We start from the raw sequence: 22,861 nt of genomic DNA, 5'->3' as shown, positions 1-22,861 counted from the left end.
TTATTGTAACAAGCAGGTCAGTAATTTGAAAGAAAAGGGACTATGGTAGGGGAGGGAGACAGGGCTTCTAAAGACACTTATAATATCTCTTTCTTGATGGTTTTATGACTGTTTGCCTTATGATTTGTTAATTTATATATTTATGTTTTATGCACCTTTTTTGTTTGTGTTATAGTTCTAGTAAAAAACATATAAAAAAGAGAAAAACCAAAGTTTTTTATTACTCTTTATTTAAAAACATAACCAGAGGCACCTTGGTTGTTTATATTCTGTGGTTGTCATTCAGTCTAAAATAAACATTGAAAGCATATAATCGGCAATAGTTTAATGAAGCAATAGTATTTACAGGATTCTCAAATGGGTACAATATAAAATCTGTCATAAAAATTAATAAACAGGCAAGGTAGAACACATTTTAATACTGGTACAATGGAAATAACGGCTTTACAAATGTTTATAGGATTTCTACAGCATTTTAGAATGAATCTTTATTCCACAAGAATGATCAAATCATTTAAATTAAATTGATACAGTACACAGTGGTTTATTAATATTAGAAACATTATAAGTGCCCTATAAAATATTCTGTTACAAATACTCAACGGCTTTATTCTCAGTGACCATTACCTTTATTCACACATAATATAAACGTAGCTAGCAAGTCAAAAAAAAAACTTACTAGAAGTACTTATATTTCTTCATTATCCATTTAATTTTCATCCATAAATGTGCTGTAAACATAAATGTGGGTCTCATAATAAAAACAAAACAGTGTCCCCAGGTCTGCTTTCCAGTCTGGTGACTTTTACAACACTATTTGGCATCTCAAAGCAATATTTATTTGCGGGAATATAGGCATTTCTGGGAAACTGCTAAAATATCTTTTTAGCCTAAGCTTATCATGGGATATTTCAAGGATATCATCTATGGCTCCTCTCAGGCTAAAAAGTGCAGCGATGATCTAAAATCCCTTGTTTTATATCCATGAAGCAGTGCTATCCTTATTCCTGGAATTGCAGTGGAGGTTATTAGCATCAAAGCTAATTCTGCACCTCTGGTCACCCTCACCATAATGAGTTCTCCTTCTCCATGACACTTAATACATGAGTGATGAATTCTGGCGGAAGCTATAGTACTGTCCACTGCTAAGTAGACATGTCTGGCAGAAATACTTGGCAACTTTATAGGGGAGTGACTGATAGGGTTACAAATGAAATACAGGATGCCCAGTTAATTTAAACTCCAGGTAAATAATGAATAATTTTTTATAAAAATTATTTAGTATAAATATGTCCCATGCAATAATTAGGACATACTTAAACTAAAAATATTATTCATTGTTTAATGGGCCATATATACCTAACAATTATTTGTTGATGTGCAATTCAAATTTGATTGGGTGTCATGTATTTATATTTGCTAAATCTGGCAACCCTGGAATTGCAGGAAAGAACACAAATCCAGTTAGGTGTGCATTATTACTATCATTGAAGCAACAGGCTGTTGACAGCGAGTCAGGTTTAACAGGGAACCTGCTAGGGACCTCAGAGAATCCTTGGCAGGGTGCTGTGGAAAATACAAGGTACATTTTGAAGACTTCATGAAATTTACATTTAGTTGCATGAATGTGGACAACAGACATCAAAATAATGAATATCACAGACTTCAGTGAGCCTAAGATGCTAGAAATGATACATTCTAATTTTTAAGGTCACATTGGATCTTTTGCTTCCAAGTCTTTTGGAATATAGTTAGGTTTGGATGGAGACGGTCTTACCTCTTAATTGTGTAGAGTGAACAGAAATCAAATCTAAAGGGCCTTTTTTTTATTGATCAAGTTTGTAGCACTTAATGAATGCTTGAGATTTACAGGCTGAAAAGCTTTTCAATTATCTGAGAATACCCAAGATAAATAGAAACTAGGTTATTATCTTAATGTCATAACTGTGCTTACAGATACAAATTTGTTATGTAGTTAAGTTTGAACAATATCTCTACCCTAAATTGAGTAATTCCAAGATAAACATCTCTTTGGGGATTGCATTTTCTGTTCTGTTCTCTTATTGATAATGCAAACTAGAAAATACCCAATAATAGACTTTATACTACAGTATATATGGGCTCTGCACATATTTTAAGTCTTTAAATGGAATTATATATTCGTATAATTATTGATACATACTCTACTACATTAAAAAAAAGGATTGGGGTGATTTTATCTGTAGATTTTACGGATCATCACATGGAGTCAGACAGAATTGGCATCAATTTTGTTCATCAAAGCTGCTTGTAGAGAGTGGCAGAGTTTGCGTTGGGCTTCTAGGGTGAGCCAGCTATGAAAAAAAATGTCCCAATTATGATATGAATTATGTTCCTGAGGCCAATACAACTTTTCTTCTTCCTTACTAACAGAACTCAGATCTTGTGTAAGGCAGCAATGCATCCAGATTCTAAAAATCACTTTCCCACCTTCCCTGATATAATCAGAAGTTCTTGGATAGCACCTGTTAAAGAAATGAGGGGGTATCTTAGCTAGTACACCTTTTTGTTCTTTGCCCTTTTCCTTATCTTGCCTAGAATGTAGACATGTGGCTTTAGGACATGTAGCCATTCCATACCATGACCAAAGCCATATATTAAAGATGGAAGAGCAGTGATGACATGGTGAAGCTGCTATTACCAGTTATGGACTACCTGCTTCCCAAGGGAATATGTAGGTAAGAAAAATAAGCCCCTAGTTGGTTAAGCCAGATTTCTGTTACCTGCAGCCAAATGCAAAACCTATCACAGTTGCTTCAGAGTTAAAGGAAAAAGGGAGCCTAAGGGCTGGGTGGGAAAAGTTGTTCTGTCTACCAATAGTTTTTACTAGACATCCTCCTAGTAAGTGGATTTTGGGGAGCACAACATATGGCATAGATCTTATTTGTGATTTTGATATTGTTGCTCAATATAAAGGTTTATTATTTATTATATTTTCATTTGTTTCCATATTACCTAGCCCACTATAGTAGTTATGGGTGGGGATGGGACAAAAAGGATCCTAGGCTGAACAAGAAAAGGAAGAGGAAGAGGCCTCTGCCCTCTGCCCCTGCCCCTCACAGTCTGTGATTACCAAGGAATGTGATCTGAAAGTAGAATCCTATTGGATGCTCCAAAAAGAGGAAAGAGGAATCTGGCCATACCTCCAAAGAAGGCCATATAGCACCCAGGAGGACCAAGCTGAATTGGCAAGAGGGAAAGCAAGCTGTCCTGTAAAAGGCACTGATTCTTAACAAGGGAACAAAGGGAGGGCAGTGTTGGGTGGGGAGAGTGTCAGCAGTGGAGTCTGTGATGTGTCTCTGTTGCCAGAGGGAGATAGAAATGTAAGCTTATAGTCAAAGAGGTCAGCAGCCTAATGTCCCAGCACTTCAGCTGGGTTAGCGGAAGGATGGCTGTTCCTTTCAGAACCAACAATAGAGGTGGTCAGGGAGAGGAGAGATAACAAGGTTTGGAAGAAATCATGCAAGGTCAGCTGATGGACTAGATTTTTGGTGTGTCGGTCATACATATAGGTGACAAAGAAAAGATCTGCCAAGACCTTTTCCTATCAACTCTGCATGACCTGACTCCTGTCTACATCTCTCTCCCTGTCTTTCACCACTGTCAAACTCTCTCTGTTATAGTCACATTGATCTCTTTTCAGTTCCTCTGATAGGCCGTGATCCCTTCCACCATGAGATCTTCACACACGCTGTTCTTTTTCCTGGGAACTCTTTCTTCCCTGACATCCATGGTGGGCCCACCTCCACACGCCACAGATACCCTTCCCAGTTCATGTCTATTCATTTTTCAGGTCTCACTTCATCACTTCCTAAGGAATTCCTTCGTAAATCATCCAAGCTGGATAAAGTTCCTCTGTGAGTTCCCACAGAACCCTGTTCTTTTCCTTCACAGCACTTACTTCAATGCAAAATTATACAAATAGCTGATTATTTGATTAACATCTATTTTCTCCTCTAGGCTGAAAGCTCCAAGACAGTAGATCTGGGTCTATTTTTGCTTAATACTAATATCCCTGGTACTCCAGCACAGTGCCTGGCATACAGGAAGTGTTTAATAAATATTTAATAAGAGAATTAAAAAAACCAGACATTCATTGCTAAACTGGAGATAATCCTCACTACCTCATAGAATTTTATGCAGCCTAAATATGAAAGTGTTTTGTAAAGCATAAGGTAACATTTAAAAATTATTATTATTAAGAAAGCTGCCTTAGATTATGATTCTAAATAAATGGTTTTGAAAAGGAACCAAATTTTTTTTCTAAAGGCATACCTGAAATTTTCTCCTCAAGGCTCGAGTCATTACTGGGGTCAGTCCAGTTCCTGTTTCCATATTTTCTTTATTGGTAAGTGGGGTCCCACCTGGGCTCCTGCAAAGGTAATAAAAATATTAGAAACTGTGTTTTATGCCAATTATCAAATGAATTTAGAAAGCATCAACACAAGAAAGTATATTACCTTTCTACATCAACTTTTCTTAATAGTTTCCGCAGATCTATCTGACTTTTACCAGGAGTACTGATAAAATAAAGACATAAAAATTAGAGCTTGCTAGATTTTATCATTTTCCCCAAAGTAAAGCAGTTATATTTATAGGCAACACTTCAGAAAGTGATTCTATCTGGTACATTAAAAAACAGCAGTAAGTGCTGATAGGAGCGTAAGGTGATATCATATCATTCCAACAAGTAATACTTCTTGACTTAGTAATTAAATGTATAAGAATCTATCTTAGGGAAAAACTCAGCTATGCACACAGATGATGGACAAGGATGTTCATAGAAGAGTTATAGATATAAGAAATCATAAGCAACCTAAACGTCTCAAAACAGGATTTTAATCTATGAAATTTACATAAAATAAACTGTATGTATTGAAGAAATCAAAATGATGCTTTAAACTCATTTTTAATAAGATGGGAGAAAGCTCATGACACATTAACGGGAAAAGCCATAACTGTATCTACAATATAATTATACACAGGTATATACACACATTATATTTCCTTGATTCTAAGACATATCAATTTTCATATTTTATTATTTCTGAAATTGAGCTGCTTAAGAAAATTTTTTTCTATAGTTTGCTAAAAATATTTTTTATTGAGGTATAATTGACTAAAATTTTTGATAGTATTTCTTCCCCCTCCCCAAATCTGTTATTAAATCAGTGGTGTATTTTATAATAAATAATAACAATATGGCTAGAAAAAGATCAGAATGAAAACAGGCTAACAGTAGTTATCTTCAATGATATGTTTATTTGGATGATTTTGATTTTACTCTTTAAACTTTTCTGTAGATACCAATTTTTCTACAATGAGCATAAATAACTTTTAATGTTAGAAATAAGCAAAAAATCATTCTTTTAAGTAGTGGTAGTGCATAATACTGTGCAATTCCTTACATTAAGACATTTGTAACTCGAGTTGATAACACTTTGGAGCTGGGCTTCAGGGTAACACGCTGCAGGTCAGAGGCTGTAACTAGTGGATTCTGTGCCTTTGGGGATGGAACAAGCTTTAATAGCAAAATGAGACATTATTAAAAGCATATTAAAATATCATTCAAAATGTAAACATGCTGAAACAATGAATATTTGACTGCTGAGTATGTGTTAGATATATCCACTACTCCACTCAATGTTTATTCCAAAGCTTCAAAGTATGTCTCTACCTCTTCAAACTAATGGCTGGCAGATGAGACTGTCTAATTAAATAATTTGGGGATCTATATATTTTGTTGAGGAAACCCAAAATTACTCAAATAAGATATAAAATACCTCAGAATGGCTTCTATACATAAGACTTATATTTTGTTTCCACAAAGGGATAACCAGGTTAGTAGCTGAAAAGACTTTGTGTATGGTCAATGACATCTTACCTTCGTCTTTTCATCAAAATTCTGAGTTTTCTTCAGTTTCACAGTCAGCAGATCTTTAACTGTTATCTGCATGGGTCCCTCTTTTTTTAATGGTTCAGCCTTAACATACATGGAGAAATTAGAATTCAATTTGGAACCATGATACATAGTCAAATGCAAATCTAAATCTAGTTTTTAACAACTTGGATTTAAAAGTTAACTCTCTCTATTCACCTTAGGAACCTATCGAATTCTTTTCACTCAACCAGGAATAATTCTTTTTCAGTACCCATGGATGCTAAGGCTATTGAAAGTAGTCATTAAAATGTATGACTCAATAATAAGAGATAGAATAATTCCCTGCATCTTCCTCAGGAGTTTTTATAATAAGACAGGAGTTGAAGAAGTTTCTCAAATCAAAGTTAAGTTTTATCTGAACTACCTAAAAAGATAACTCAGTTCCCACAGAGCAAGAATGTATAGTCAGTCTATGGCGATGTCACCCTGAACAAGCCCGATCCTGGCTGACCTCGGAGGCTAAGCAGGGTCGGGCCTGGTTAGTACTTGGATGGGAGACCACCTAGGAAGACCAGGTGCTGTAGGCGTTAAAAAAAAAAAGAATACGAGATTGTAAACTGACAAGGTTTTTGCAATCTGTGAGGTCAACCAAGGTTTGCCTCGCCTAAAATAAAATAAAATAAAAAAATGTATAGTCAGAGAGTTATACAATAGGGCAACTATAACAATAGGCTCTGGATTTAACTCTGCTATTTTATTTAATTAATTAATTAATTAATTTATTTATTTATTTTAGGCGAAGCAACTCTTGGTTGACCTCACAGATTGCAAAGATCTTGTCAGCTTACAATCTCTTATTTATTTATTCATTTATTTAATGCCTACAGCGCCTGGTCTTCCTAGGTGGTTTCCCATCCAAGTACTAACCAGGTCTGATCCTGCTTAGCTTCCAAGATCAGATGGGATCCAGTATGTTAGGATCTGCCAACTCTTTATTCTGAGTTCACTCACTCTTCTGTTCTTAATTTGGTTTCTCAGGAAGGTTTCCTTCTAGTAAAAAGATATGCTGAGAGACCAACAGGAATCTTCTACTCTACTGGGTTTCATTTATTTATACTTAACAAAAATAGTAACTTTCATTTCTTTTTCTTTTTAATTTAAATAGTTGTCAGATCATCTTTATTTATTTTTACTTATTATTATTGTCATTATTTTATTGGGATATAATTGACATCTAATATATTTGTTTCAGGTATATAACATAATGATTCGATATATGTATATGTTGTAAATTGATCATCATAATAAATCTAGTTAACATTTATCACCACACATAATTACACGTTTTTTTCTTGTGATGAGAACTTTTAAGATCTACTGTTTTAGCAACTTTCAAATATACAATACAGTATTATTAACTATAGCCACCATGCTGTACATTATATCCCTAGGATTTACTTTTTTTTTTTATGGTGACATTGGTTAACAAAATCCAGTAAATTTTCAGGTATACAATTTAACAGTAAGGCATATATATATTTGCATTGTGTGTAACTTTCATTTCTAAACCTAGCTTTCTTGAGTTCCCAGGGGACTGAGTTTTTATAAGCACAATAATTGACATAATTAAGATATGGAATCGGAACAGAATATAGTCTTCTTGTCAAAGCCCTTAGTCCAGCCTTAAAAGGCCACTCAGCTTTACTCCTCCATTACATACTGACCAAAACACACCTTTACTAGTTTTTTTTTTTTTTTACCTGAAGTGTTTTAGTGAGATTGGATTTTCTGAGCAGCAAAGGAGCTCTCTGTGGTGGAGGCGGAGGCAAAGGAGGAGGTGGAGGGGGTGGCAGTGGTGGAGGAGGAGGAGGAAGATGGGCAGCTGGCTGAGGCACCCTGTGAAGATGTACAGCTTGGGATTTTCCAGGGGTGGTTAGAGCACAGGCAGGCACATCTGTAAGTTTACCACTCATATAACACCTTTGACCACAGCTTGGACAGGAAGAATTTCTTGAGATGGTCTGAAAGAAGACATTACATTTGGCAAAGGAATAAGAGATTAATTGGGTTCTTACAGCTGAGCCTCATTAAAATAATAGCTACTGTGTTGAATATTTTCTCAGTATACCACGTGCTTCATAATATTTTCTCATTTATCACAGGCTCATTCATTCATTCATACATACATACATACATACATACATATATACATATATATATATACATTTGTTTTATGTGTGCTATATGCCAGGTGCTATGGGTACAATGTGAGCCCTGTCTGTCACCTCATAGAGCTAACAGTCTGGTGAGGAAGACGGACATTAAACATGCACAAACACTCTCAAAAGAAAACAAAATAGTAATTCAATACCAGCAATGAAGTGTGAGCATGAATAGTGAGAAGTCTAGGGAGTGGCATTTAGACATAATATCAAGGATGAATTGAGATTTACCAGGAGAAGGGAGATAAGGCCTGGGGGAAGAGAGTTCCTAGTAGAGGGAAAAATACTTAATACAGCCAAGAATGTAATATATTCAAGGAACTGATAAAAAGGCCAAGGGGCTAGAACATAACTGTCTGAACTGCATTGTGTATACAACCTCCCCACCCCGCACTGAATCATATATTAAAGTTTTAACCCCCAGCACCTAATAATGTATTTGGAGATAGGGTCTTTAAAGACGTGATTAAAATAAGGCTGTCAGGGTAGGCTCTAATCCAATCTGACTGGTGTCCTTATAAAAGATGTTTGAACACACAGGAAAGACACCTGGATGGGCGTGCACAGGGAAAAGACCATTTGAAGACACAGTGAAAAGGCAAGTCAAGGAGAGAGGCCTCAGGAAAAAAAGCAAACTCTGCCAAAACCTTGATCTCAGACTTCTAGCCTACAGAACTGTGAGAAAACAAATTTCTGCTGTGTAAGCTACCCAGTCCGTGTTACTTTGTTATGGCAGCCCTAGCAAATGAATACAGTGACCCTATGAAGTAAGATGGCATATTAGTTTCCTGTGGCTGCTGTAACAAATTATCATAAGCTTGGTGGCTTAAAGTAATAGAAATCCATTTTCTCACAGTGCTGGAGCCTAGAGGTCCAAAATCAAGGTGTCAGGAGGGCTGTGCTCCCTATCAAGGCTCTAGGGAAGAATCTGTTCCTTGCCTCTTCCAGCTTCTGGCCGTTATCAGCACTCCAATCTCTGCCTCTGTGGTCCCACTGCTCCTCCCTTTTTGTGTGTTCTGCTCTGTGTCTCTTTTATAAGGATGTTTGCCATTGGATTTAGGGTCTACCCAGATAACACAGGATAATCTCCTTATCTCAAAATTCTTAATTTTATCTGAAAGACCTTTTCCCCCAAATAAGGTAATATTTATAGGTTCCAGGGATTAAGACTTGGACATATCTCTGGAAGCAGGGATGTAATCCCAGAAGCTTCTCTCCAAACTAATGAGTGTTATATTTATTCTGTGTTTTGGATGTTGAGAATAGGGGCTTTGCTTAAGAGAGTTTGGAAAGGGTGAGTAGTCACAGTTTTTTTTCTGCTTTTATTAGTCAAGAAAATAAGAACACCCTAAGTATGTCAAAGACGGGGAATATAACGTAGGCAGGTTGTTCCTCTGCTGATGAAATCATTGAGAAGCACAGAGGGAATAGTGAGGCAGCCCAGAGATCAGCAACAGAAGAAAGTCATGAATACCCTGAGGCTGGAGGGACAAAGGGAAGAGCAGTAGAACCAGATCTCTGGAGCTAGGTTAACCCAGGGGATCAAGAAATATGATAGATTTACTTTTTGGGAGCTAGAGTCAGGGAGATAACTACAACCATTGCTGGAAAAATTGTTGAACACAGAATGAAGAGGAAAAACACCCTGTCTTCTCTCTCCCCCGAATCTCTCATCATTGTTTCCCATTAACACAGCACAATCAGAAGCCAGGTGACATGGAGCTTGGGAAATACATAGCCCACAGGGGTCAGCACCCCTGCAATACTAAGCTGAGTCTCTAAGCTTTAAGGAATAGATCTGAGGGCAAACAGGTCTAGGACTAGCACTGGCCTGTAGCTATTCCTCCTTCTGGTTAGAAGCAAATTGGGATTCCTATTGGGACAACCCCTTCCTTCCTTACTTAATTTGTTTTTTATTGACAATACCAACCTTTAGTGCTTCCTGGAGCTTGCACAATTCACTTTCCAAAATGCAAAACCGTTGTTTTAGACTATGAAGTTCTTGGTGGTAGAAACGGGATGGAAAGATGGTATCCTTCAGTACTTCTAAGCTCTGAAAATCAAAAATATACAAGCTTGGCTCTGATAAGCAATATGATAAAAAGGACAAGAAAGTGTTTTGAAGCAAAAGTAGATACGACCCAATAATTTCATCTTATCTGAGCTTAGTCTGAGTGCTACACTGACCTGAGAGTACACATGTATGAACACACATACCAAGTATGTAGAAAAACCATATTCCTGAAAATAGATGTGTCAAATCCTTACCTGGGCTACGCAGTTCTGACACCAGTTGTATATAGACCATACTCTATTTGTCCAAAGTTTTACTGTATCTTTGATACTGGGAAATTTGAAGTTCCAGGATGATCTTAGCCAGCTTCTGCTAAGGGGTGTATCTGATGAAGGAATAACCACTCTGTAAGAAAAACAAAACTGAATAAATAAAAAACGCCTGAGTTGGAATAATAACCTCCAATTAAACAACAAGCTAGTTTTATAGTATAAATCAGGAACAGAGACTTCCTAAAGCCAAATTCTTCATTAAATTCCAGGTTTCTAGGATTCATTTATGCAACACATATATTTGTTGAGTAAAAAAAAAGTAATAAATAAAATAGTAGATAGGCATTAGGGATTCAGTAATGAACAAAATAGACAAAAACTCTGCCCTCGTGAAGTTTACAATCTCATGGAAGAAAAGTAAAAACAAACAAATAACATATATGTGTTGTTAGTGAATAAATGCTAAGTAGAAAAAGATATAGCAAGAGAAAGGGGATGTGAAAGGTGGGTAGAGGTGAAATTTTAGATAGGGTAGCCAAGAAAAGTCTCACTGAGAAGGTGGCTTTTGAGAAAAAAAGAAAAAACCTAAAGAAGCTAGCCATGCAAATATCTGGGAGAAGAGCATTCCAGGCAGGAGGGATACTAAGTGGAAGAAGTTTATCTGAGGTGTCTGGAGAAGAGGCAAGGAGGCCAGGATGACTTGCAAGGATGGAGAAACTGAAGGGAAGAGGATTTAGGAGTAATGTTAGAGTCAGATCATAAAGGCCTTGTGGGTCTTATTTAGGACTTTAATTTTCACTGTGAGAGAGGAAGGCATTGAAGGATTTTAAGCAGAGGAACAATAGGACATGATTTTAATAGCCTCAGCGCTGCTGCTGCGTTAAATACGCTCCAGAGGAGGTGAGGGCAGAAGCAGGAAGACCAGTTAGAGGCTTTCTCAGTATTCAGGAGAGATAGAGTCAATGATAACATCATGGTTACTACTTTTCGAGGGCCTATTTGTTTTAATTTTTTCCTGTACAGAGAGCTATCACAACAAAATGTGAAAGTATGATATTGACATCTAGTACTCTCAGGTTCCTAGAATTTAAAGTCCCAGAGAATAACTGACCAAACTTTACCAAAACTAAGATTTAAAAGCTAGTCTTATACCTCTCTTTCATCACTTAGTGATCAGATTTATGTGATTAAATTGACTAGGAAAAGAGAAAATAATAGTTCCTGTGCACCTCTAGCACAGTTCCTTGTGATTTTTACTTCTTTTGAATTCTTAAACTATGGTTGCTACACAAAATTCAGGATGATCAGTTAAAATTTAATTTCTGATAAAGGGTGAATAATTTTTAGTGTATATGTTATAAACGTATATTACAAATATATATGTTACAAATGTTGCATGGGATAATACTAAAAAATTCATTGTTTATCTGAAATTCAAATTTAACTGGGCATTCTGTATTTTCATTTGCTAAATCTAGTAACTTTTTCCTAAACTGACAGGATTTTTAATATTTTCTATGTTCCACATTATGTCTTACCTTTCTGGTGAGGGTGGCAGAGAGGGAGGTGTGATTAGCTTGGACTGAAAGCGAGAGGCTTCTTTTTTTTTGAATAATCTTTTTGCTTTGGCTTTTAGCTTTCTTCTCCGTTGATTGAACTTGGGCATGATTTCTGCAGAAAAAAATTGAAACCTCTTTTATTGAAGAATAACACACACACACACATATATATATATATATATAGAAAATGCACAAATCTTGAGTGTATAGTTCCATGAATTATCCCAAAGTGAACACACCCTTATAACCACTACCTTAGTTAGGAAATAGGTTACTACGAACATCCCAGAAATCCACTGAAATGGAGCAAAATTTAAATCCAGATTTAAACTATCTCTAGAGAGGCCTTGGCTTTGGCATTACATTACTGTCTAATTTTGTTTTGATTGTCTTGTTTTTCTTCATTAAGTCAAGCGAATTTCCCTTTATTTGTAATAGAGAAAATGGCTATCATTGGGTTATGGTATGTTATTAGAAGGAATTAAGTTTCTTTGTCAGTAACATTTACTGAGCATCCACTGCAATAGATGGAGTTAGTAGTGAAAGAAAGAAAATTACTGAATGCCCATTTACTTTTATGTACCTTCACATACATTTTCAGGTGAATCCTCACTATCCTGCAAGATGTTATCCCTGAGGAAGAGGATTTTTATTCTTACTTTTACATAAGAATAAACTGTGGTTTAGAAATGTTAGATGATTTTCCCAATGTAATGCAATAAAGTATTAAGTCCAGATCTGCAAGTCTCCAAAAACCATGTTCTTTCTAATATACTGTGGTATAATTGTATATTAATAGGCAATAGACAATGAAATAACAATTACCAAAATCTACCACATCGGTGTTTCAAAACATTTATTTTAAAACAAAAAAAAAACACCTATCTAGTATGTTTATATTTTAATTCAGATCCTCTTCTGAAGAAAATTAAACTAGAGCTAGCTTGAAGTTAAGTTCTAGAGGCTCACGCTGCTTTTAGTTGTTGATACCTAAGAAACAAAGATGTCATTTATTCAAGTAGCAGAACTGAAAAAAATGGTCTCAAGGGCTGGGCCTCCTTCCCTTTAAACTTACATTTGAATAGGAACAATTGGCCTTTAAAATACACATTCATTCCACTTTCATTTACCCAGTAACCTTCCAGCACTTGGTATGCTGCTCTAGGCTTGCTCAGCTCTCAGATTCCACTGGTTGAAGAATATACCCATGCCCCCTGTTGGTTGTAAAAACTGTGAAGTGGCTTAGTTCCAAGAGCTTTGGACTTGCAGAAGGCACCCCTAATGGCAACCTGTGATAGCGTATTTATCAACAGCTCCACTAGGAGTAAAGGTTCTTGATAGCTTCTTATTGAACTAATTATCAGGTGTCTAATAGAGCATTTTCCTTAGTTGTTCTTCCAGGCTTGGAAGACATACCAAAAAATAGTTGACTTCGACTTTATTACATTACTTTTTCTTCCTGCTGAAATAATGAAGGAAGGCCAAACAGGGATTATTAAATACACGGAATGTTCAAATGACGTATAGATTTTCATAAAATAAAATAAAATAAAATAAAATAAAATAAAATAAAATAAAATAAAATAAAATAAAATAATAAAATAAAATAAAATAACAATACTCTGAATGAAGAAATTTAGGAAAGCATTGGAGGAAGCAGCAATCTTGTAACTGCCAGAAAAGAAGGTTAACTAAAGCTCATCAAATCCATGCCCATAATTTTCTATGGAGAAATGTCACTGGAAATCTCTATCCAAGGCCCAGAGTTCACTGGTTGGGATCCCTAGAATCCAAGATTTCTATGGTAATGATGTAGGGAGGTGGGAGAACTGGATGTTAAACCAAGTTGTATTCAGAGCCTGCAATGTGCTGTCAGACCAGTGGAACCTATAGAACAAAGGAAGACTCCTGCAAGGATTACTAACAAAACATTTACCCATACCACCAAGGGAAAACAAGTCTTTATGTCGTAATCTACACAAAATAAATGCAACCAGTCATTCCCTATGGCCAAAACCCTGGCGAACCTATAGAACAAAGGCCAAGATTGCTACCATACCTTTCACGCTATATACCATCAAGGGAAAACTGGTAAATAAACTAAGAACGATATATAAACTGAATTCCCTGACTACTCTGGGTCTCTGTCTCTCTATCCCTCTCAGTCCCTCTTAGCCTGTTTCCACTTGTCTCTCTGTTTCTCTGCCTACGGAGCGTTGTTCCTTCTCTAATCACCGTTTCTTTCGTCTCTAAGTCTGGCGTGCGCTTGAATTCTTTCCTGCACGCTGTCAAATACCCTCGCTGGCTCTCTCTCGGTGCAGGACTCCACTCGGGGGATTTGCCTTGCCCTGCATCAGTAACCTCCCCTTCCTTGTCTTCCATCTGCCCCTTTGCAGCCCTCCCCGCTTTTGTTCCCTCTCTCCCCTTGATGTGTTTTGTTAGAGATCAAACTGACATAGAGAACTGGCCTCCTGCCCCTCTTTTCTCTTATAGTCGCCGACCTCAAAGTTATAAAAACAGACTTTAGAAAGGAGCTGGTTAAACTTGGTGGATTGACTCTATATCTTTATCTCCGCTCCAGTGGCGTACTGGGGTTAGCGACTGCTACATTTTCAGGAAGTCTGCAAGGCAGTTGTTAACACATTCATCGTAAAAATTAAATTATATAAACTTACAATTAGATAATTTATATTTATTAAGGTAATCAGCATGTAAAACTCATCACTTCCTAATGATTTTACAATTATCTATGTTCTTGAGATTGTTTACTTTATTGTATATAGTGGAAATGCTATAGAATGCTACAGAATGCTGTGTTACTGCTCATTTCTTCCCAACTCCACATTCAGTGACTTCACATTAGGAATATTGAAATTGGCCATGATGGGAGTATTTATACCACAAATATTATAAAACACTACAAATTAGGGCTTGATTTATTATTTTACTAATTGTTAAGCAAGTGAGAAATAAAATGTTAATAATGCAGATTAAACTTAAAAGTTGTGTCTTATCTGTAGTTGTTCCTTTGTGAAATAGCAAAAAATATTGAGGAATATTATTCTAGCATTTGAAAACTATTATCTGATTCATCAAAGGAGTTGCTTACACAACTAAAGTGAATTTCTGACATAAATCTTTGTGTTTTGCTTTTGTCTTACTCCACTGAGTAACAGAAAATATCAACCAACATTTATATCAGGACTATATGTGTTCATAAATTGCAAACATAGGTTGGCTACAGATACAGGAAGTTTGCAAAAATCAACAATAGCATTCTGTGAGAATCAATTGATTATATTAAATTTATAAGAAAGAGTACTATATATTTTATTGTTTATAATTATATCATTATCACCACATATCAGTAAATTTATATTAAAATTATGCATATGTTAAACATTTATTAGCAAATACTGCTCCACTTCCTTCTAAAACATCATGAAAAAGGCAATAAAGGAATAAAAAAGGCATAAACCCATAGGACAAATAATAGGAGCAGAGACTATAATAGATGATAGATGGCAACTAAATTATGGAAAATGGAAAGCAGACAGATGAGTGGTAACTGACTCAGAGCAAAGGAAACCTGAGGCTTCACTGCCTGTGGTAGGGCAGCCAACAGGAAGCAAGACAATTCCCAAAACTCTGAGAAGATTCAGGACTTGAAGGCACCTACTACTTTTTAAGGTTTGGGGTAGGGCTAAAATGGACTGATTAAAAACCTTTATAAGGGTTGGGTAGGACTCTGGAGTCTGTCCTCCAGTGCCTGCAGCTAGGCAGCTTGGTTCATGTCTTCTCCAGTAAAGATAGACAGTTTTATTTTCTGGAGAAGAACCACAGAGGTACTGAATTCTGGGCCACCAGGCATAGCAGGGTCATGTTAAGGGATGGTCCTGGACTGAAAAGTGAGACTTTCAATTCCTTTCCTCAGCTCAGCTCCCAGAATACAGCCCACCAGGTTTAATTCCCTGTCTCAAAGCTCCATACCCCTCATTACCCCATGCAGGAGACTAGAAGATTCCTGTCTAGGGAAATTGGCTAGACAAAGAAAGAAGATCTACAAATACTGACATTTGGGATTCCCTCCAAAGCGGCCAAATCCTTGATCAATTACCCACGGCTGTGCCCACAGTTTGCCAATATCTTCCTCCCCTCCTTCAAGCTTCCAATCATCTTTTTGTGCCTTCCTCTGACATATAACAGCAAAGGCTCATCAGTCATTTCAGGAAAGTCTCTAACATGAAAGACAAATCACAAATAAACAGAAAAAAATGTATTAACATTTCAAAGGAAATGGAAAGAATGTCAGAAGCTAAAGAAAACTTAAAAAAAGGAAATATCTTCAGAAAATTTGATATTGCATTCATGAAACAAGGATGAGAAAAAGCTTTTAAAACTTAACAAATAGCAGCAATTAAAAAAATGTCAACATTTGGAAAATAAAAGTTTTATGAGAGAACAGAAAGTGAAGAGAATTTTATCAAATAAACAATACAAAAAATATTCCCCAGAACTGAAGGACTTGAATTTCCAGATTGAAATGGTCCACTCAGTATAATGAATAAGAGAAGATTCACGCTGAGGCATGTCATCATTTAGAACACCAGAAATAAAGAGATCCTGAAAGCTTCCAGAGGAAAAAAAACAGTCTAGATACAGAGGATTGAGAAGAGAGTGAAATCAGACTTCAACAGCCAAACTGGAATTCTGAAGGAAAATGTTTTCCATCCCAGAATTCTATACCTGGCCAAACTTTTATTCAAGTGTGAGAATTAAGATCAACAACGAGAATTTCTAGCATAATGGTGACCACAGTCCTGGGAAGACAGCTGTGAAGTAAGCCTAGAGCAGGGGTCAGCAAATCTTTTCTGCCAAGTGTCAGATAAATATTTTAGGGTTTGCAAGCCATCTGGTCTCTGTTATAACCACTCAACTCTGCCACTGTAGCACCAAAACAGTCATGGACAATACTTAAATGAGTGTGGTTATGGTCCAATAAATTTTATTTGTGGCCACTGAAATCTGAATTTCATATAATTTTCATGGACCACAAGACATTACTCTTCCTTTAATTTTTTTTCAATTATTACAAATTGCAAAATCATTCTTAGCTTAGGAGACGTATAAAAACAGTAGTTTGATGACACTTGGCTTAGAGTACACATTGTCAGTGAGTGATAGAGGGCTTCAGTAACAATGTCTCTAAGGAAAAAAAGGAAATAGATAAATTACCTAGTGTGTTTGATCATCCTAGCAGAGTTGACTATTTTTTTGTAAAGTTAGGGCCAAATTGCTGATAAGTGCTTAAAAAAACAAGCATATAAAAATGGCTAGGAAAAAAGTTGTACAAGAAACGTAATCATAGTAACACTATATGTTCTGTTGTTATGCAATATTTAATAGGACAAACACTGAATGTTTATTTAATTCAAAATGATAATATATGATTTTGGGAAGATAGATGGAGAGAAAGTAGAAAACAGTTGATGTCTAAATTTATAGTGTCTAAAATTGAACCAACCAACCAATCAAATAAATAGTATTATAAGCATGTTATTTAGAAAATGGAGGCAAATACCAGAAAAATTTTAAGAGTAAATAGCGCTGTCTTTGGCAAATGGGAGATGATTCAGAGGACGGCCATTTTTTGTTTGTTTCTAACTAAAATAAGTCTTGTATTAGTATTCGACAGTTAACCTTTGGTGTGTATTATTAGCTTGAAAAATAAGAATACCACCATTCTGAAACTGGGCCATCTCTTTCTCGCTCTTTCCTGGTAGTTGTTCAGGTTAACCATGCTTTCAAATTTCTAAAGAGTCCTACACAAGCTGATGTATGTCATTTTGGAGATTATTTTTCATTGAAGAAAGTCTAGGAACTAAATCATATTTTCTCTTCTCTCTTCTCTGTGTGTGTGTGTGTGTGTGCATGTGTATATGTGTAAGAGAAAGAGGGAGAGGGGAGAGAGAGAGAGAGAGAGAGAGAAGAAGGAGTGGGCTCTGTGTTATTGTCACTCTATCAAAAAGCCTTCTGATTAAATACAGTAATTAGCACATGCAGAGACTTTGGAAAGAATATGTCAAATCTGTCAGTGTAGAAAGATGCAGTCTGAGATAATTCTTGGATTAATATTCCATTCAAAAATAATCATAGCTCTTTAAAAAATTCAGGATATTTCACACTTGAAATAGGACAGAGGACTCAGCAAGCTAAGGTTTATTACTATTGCTTTATTAAAAGCATTTAGATACTCTGCGGAGGACAACTGTCCAACTGAGAGAGTATATAGCAGTCTTCCTTGAGGTTAAAACACATACATGTGCTTCCTTTCCAAAAGAGAATAATGAGACATACAAATTATTTTTGCTGGGTTAGGTGGGATTCCAATTGCTAACACTAGATAGAAACTCATTTCTAAGCATTTTTCCTATTTTTTTTCTTTTAATTGAAAAGTTCTCGGATGTGGTTTCATAGTGTAGCAGTTAGCACATCTGCTTTACACGTAGAAGGTCCTGTGTTCACATCCCAGTGGAGCCACAGTCCAAGATTTATGGCCTTGCCACCCTGAACAAGCCCGATGTCTTTCTCAGAAACTAAGCAGGGTCTGGCCTGGTTAGTACTTGGATGGGAGACCACCTAGGAAGACCAGGTGCTGTAGGTATAAATAATAATAATAAAGAAAGAAAGAAAGAAAAGAAAAGTTCTTTTCCTTCCTTTTTACCTTCCTTGTTTTGAAAAGATTTTAAGGCCAATTAAAAAAAAAGCTGTACCATGACATGATTTTAAAAAAAAAGGAAGTGAGGAGATTAAGATACTTCAATATAGAACAGAATATATAAAGTATGTTATAAATAACACTTATATACATATATTCATAAACATGAATCAGAGATATTCCTCTGATTAATTCATCCTGTCCCTTCTTCTTATCGTCCCTCCCCTTTCTGTCCTCTAACTTTAGTTGTCTTTGCCATCTTTCTCCTGAGCTTTCCCCTGTTTTTGTCTTTTGCTATAGTTTATTTTCCCATAGACTTTTTATTTTGAAAAATTTCAAACCTTTACTAAATTTATATGAATAGTATAATAAACACTCACCTATCATTCATTTAGGTTAACCAGTTGCTGTTATCTCTCTTTTTGTATAGGTGTGTTTATATATAATATATAATGTATTATACATATATTATACATAATGTATAAAATAGACAACTTATGAAATGTTATATAATTATGTATTTATATAAATTTACTTTATCTCACTGGATACCTTTCGTATATTATATATATACATATACATACATACATATATATGTATAAACACACACATCTATACAGGAAGAAAACAACTGGTGAATCTATGTTTATTATAATATTTTTATTTTTTAAGTTTTGCGAGGATGTCAGAAAGAACCTTTATTACTTTTATAATAGTCTCTTCTGCTCTTATGCTTTCTTCCCAGATGCCTTTGGAGATAGAGTTTGATGACCTTTCTGAGCTTTTGGAAATGCTGCCTTTTGGCTGGCAGCTTTCTGTGCAGAAACTTTTGGGGATGGAGGCTTCTTGCCTGCAGCAGTCATCTTTTTTGTTGGAAACTTTGCAGCAGCTACTAGAGCTGCACCTTTAATAGCAGGTGCTTTTTTGGGAGAAGCTTTTAGGAGAGCTGCCTTTTCAAGCTTAATTACTTGGTTCCTCATTTTCTTTGTCTTCATGACTTTGTAATGATCAAAATCTGTCACCTTGGCTTTCTTTTCTCTGGCTTCAATCTTCTTGACTCATCTTGTGGCTGTCCATTTTGTATCGGTGTCTGTCTTCCGGCAGACTTGTCAAAAATACTTCTGACGGGCACTGTGTGGGAACTTGAGGATGAAGTCAGTGATCAGCATGCATTTGAAAGGCATAGTCTGTTTCCTTACTTGAGTCCAAGGTCCATCAACCAAAGCTTAGTTCTGATCAATAACATCTATAATTGTGACCTCCACTGACCTCCATGAAGTGCCTGAACAATATGTTGGCAGTGTTCCACCAGAAGGAAGGTCAGCCTAACTGTGCTCATTTTATTATATTATTTTTGGAAATTTCCTCAAGGTTTAAAATTTTTCGATAAAACATATGTAACATGTAATGTAAATAATATATACATATATAAAATATTTATACACACATGTAAGTTTATGTTTGTGCTTTAGCAGAGTTGGTTGTAGATATCATGATACTTCACTCCTAGATACTTTAGCTTGAATTTGCTAATGTGGACATGGACATTCTCCTACAAAACCACAATCACAGTCAGGAAATTTGACCTTGATATTATCTAATTAATAGTCTATTTTCAAATTACTCCAATCATTTCAATAATATCCTTTATAGCTGTTCCTTTTCCCTCTCCACATTGCATTTAACTGTAGTGTCTCTTAACAGTTCATAAGAGTTCCTCAGCATTTTTATATAAGTATTTGCCTGTCTCCATGTTTATATTTTTGAAGAGTCCAGGCCATTTGTTTTGGAAAATATTCCTCAGTTTGGGTTTATCTCATTGTTCCTCCAGTGATTCTTCTGCTTTCAGTCTTTCTCCTTACCAGTTCATTTTCCACACTGTTACTAGAGTTAGTTTTTTTTTTTTTTAATATGACTGATATTCCCTTGCTTAAAAGTACTTGATGGTTTCTTATCACTGTGTAAAACAAATTTCTTAATATACTTTTCAAAGCTTTTCAGTTTAGCTCTTCTGGCCGTTTGCAGCCTTATCTCTTCTAGCGATTAGCAGTTTATATTCCAGGTATTGTTCTCCAAGTCAATTTATATGTCCTTCAAGACTCTATTAATTTTTCTCACAGATATTGTTGAGTGCTTATAATCCACCATGTACTGTGGTAGGTGCTAGGATACAGTTCTGAACAAGACAACATAGTCTCTGTCCTTATGGAATTTATACTGGCTGAAATGTCATCTCTACTGGGCTTCGATAGCACTTTATGTGTATTATGGGCCTGTTGAGTTGGCTCCGACTCCTGGCAACCCCATGAATGAGTGATGTCCACAATGTCCTGTTCTCAGAAGCCCTGATCAGCTCCTATAGACTCATGCCTATGGTTTTTTTAAATTTTATTTAGAGTCAATCCTGCTCATATTTTGTCTTCTGTTCCTGTTGACTTCTATTTTTCCCAGCATTATTCTTTTTCTAAAAAACTCACCTTCTCATGATGTGCCTGAAATAGGACCACTTCATGGACCACTTCAGTTTTGTCATTTTTGTCTCTAGAGATGTTTCAGGCTTAATTTGCTCTAGAATCCTTATTTTTGTTTGCATGTTTGTCACTCAGAAGGATTATGAGCTTTTTAAGGATTAGGATAAATTTTATTCATCTTTGTTTCCCCAGGACCTAGAGTGTAGTGGGCACTAAATAATGTTTCATTGAATAAATGATTGAAAGAAATCATTCCTGTTAAGTGTTAGCTAGCAAGTGTTCTCTCTTTTAGTTTAATTGTATTGTTATGCTTTAATACAATTACATTCTGGAAAACCTCTTAGTGAGGGGAATTTTAGATTCTTCAAATTATACCACACCCTTATATAGTTAAAAGATAGGTCCAAAAATATTTCCAGTAGGAAGATACAATAAATAATAAAGAGCTACAGTCTACTGCAGGAGTTGGCAATGCCGCTTCTATTAAAACTCCACCGTGTGATATGAAAAGTGCTTTTAGTCAGGGGACACCTCCAAAGCTGTGGCAACAACGGAAATGACAATTGCACTGCATTACTGTCTTCCTAAAACATATTTTATGGAGGTTTCTTACACTTTCAAATGAACAGCTTTCAGTCAATTAATCAATTTCCATTACCAGTTCAATTGATTCCATAGGGCTATTTCTGGTACTTGCTTATATTTAATCTTATGTTTTATGCTGTACGATATTCTTTTTTAGTTCCTGGCTTTTTTTTTTTTCCTAAAGAAATTGCAGCTCCCTAAAGCCTAGTCCAACACAGTATTAGGCACATAGTAAACAGGGCACATTTCTAAAACTGACACTCTCCAGAACGTCAGACGATATTAAGACTATATTAAAGTACTCCCTTTCAAGAAATGTATATTCCCGCACTTTAATGTGAGCATAAGAATCACTGCGGGATCTGCTAAAATGCATATTCTGATTCAGTAGGTCTGGGTAGAGCCCAATAATTTGCATTTTAACAAGCGTCCAAAGTGATGCAGATTCCTTGGTCCATGGACCACATGCTAAGTAGCAGAGATGTAAAGGATTGTGCAAAAGGAAGGCAGATACTTCGCTCCAAAACATATTTTGCAGACTATTAATTAAATAGAAGTATGGTTAGGGTGGAACCAGACCGACCACTTCTTACCCAGCCTCAAACCTCCTTTTTCCGCTGAGTCCAGCCAAAATCCCCACCTTCGTAAACAGTTCAAGAACACGAGCAGCATCAGGCCCAGCTACGGAAGACGCGAGCCCGGGTAACAAAGCAAGATACCCCTGCACTTACTAGTCTAAGAGCCCAGGGATTAGATGTCGTCCAGGCAGTGGCCTCACCCTCGCCATGAAGAAAAATTCAAAATTAAAACCTTATCGTAGAGGGACCAATCGTAGCCATGGTCTGTCCACGATTCGCTCTCTCTATAGCGTAGCAGCACAGACTGGCTTGTGATTGGCTGAGACAACATCAGGCTCCGACCAATCAGAGCTGAGGAGCTTCTTGAATGAATTAGGGGAAGGCGGGAGCGAAGGGGAAGCAGGAGAGGAAAGAAGGTGTGTCACTTCCCCTAAGCTGTTTGTGGAAGCCTTTGTGTAATTGGGTCGTTCTTCTTCCAATTGCACCAATCGTAATCTTCTCTGTTGAGCCCTAACTATGAAA

At 36.2% G+C, this 22,861-nt stretch overlaps 1 protein-coding gene and 2 pseudogenes across 5 annotated transcripts; 1 reads left to right on the top strand and 2 right to left on the bottom strand.

The window, feature by feature from the left end:
* Positions 1–213: 213 nt before the first annotated feature.
* Positions 214–22,651, bottom strand: PRR11 (proline rich 11). 5 transcript variants are annotated; one of them, XM_039885787.1, is made up of 11 exons: positions 22,493–22,639; positions 16,062–16,224; positions 11,967–12,099; positions 10,411–10,561; positions 10,073–10,195; positions 7,681–7,941; positions 5,924–6,022; positions 5,448–5,560; positions 4,500–4,559; positions 4,315–4,411; positions 214–2,333 (listed from the first exon to the last, which is right to left on the bottom strand). In XM_039885787.1, the coding sequence occupies exons 3-11, from the start codon at positions 12,092–12,094 to the stop codon at positions 2,265–2,267; spliced, it is 1,101 nt and encodes a 366-aa protein (XP_039741721.1). In that variant the 5' UTR covers positions 12,095–12,099; positions 16,062–16,224; positions 22,493–22,639; the 3' UTR covers positions 214–2,264. The 5 variants fall into 5 exon arrangements, with proteins under 5 accessions (XP_039741721.1, XP_039741720.1, XP_039741719.1 ...); XM_039885786.1 differs by lacking the exon at positions 16,062–16,224 and having other exon boundaries at positions 22,493–22,651; XM_039885785.1 differs by lacking the exons at positions 16,062–16,224; positions 22,493–22,639 and adding an exon at positions 22,355–22,486 and having other exon boundaries at positions 214–2,504.
* LOC120621247 (uncharacterized) lies at positions 6,389–6,507 on the top strand (annotated as a pseudogene).
* Positions 19,273–21,238, bottom strand: LOC120621120 (60S ribosomal protein L14-like; annotated as a pseudogene).
* Positions 22,652–22,861: the final 210 nt, after the last annotated feature.

Source organism: Pteropus medius, unplaced genomic scaffold (assembly GCF_902729225.1).
Source record: "Pteropus medius unplaced genomic scaffold, Ma_sr-lr_union100, whole genome shotgun sequence".
Lineage (NCBI taxonomy): Eukaryota > Metazoa > Chordata > Mammalia > Chiroptera > Pteropodidae > Pteropus > Pteropus medius.
The sequence above is the reverse complement of the archived record's forward strand: the minus strand, read 5'-3'. Positions and strand labels throughout refer to the sequence as shown.

Coding starts and splice junctions, on each gene's coding strand:
- PRR11 (XM_039885782.1), bottom strand. CDS start 22,433: ATGCTGCTCGTGTTCTTGAACTGTTTACGAAGGTGGGGATTTTGGCTG. Junction 7,942..10,072: donor AGCTCCAGGAAGCACTAAAG/GTTGGTATTGTC, acceptor GTCTTCTTTCAG/ACCATCTCAAGAAATTCTTC. Junction 4,560..5,447: donor CGAGTTACAAATGTCTTAAT/GTAAGGAATTGC, acceptor TTATTTTATCAG/TACTCCTGGTAAAAGTCAGA.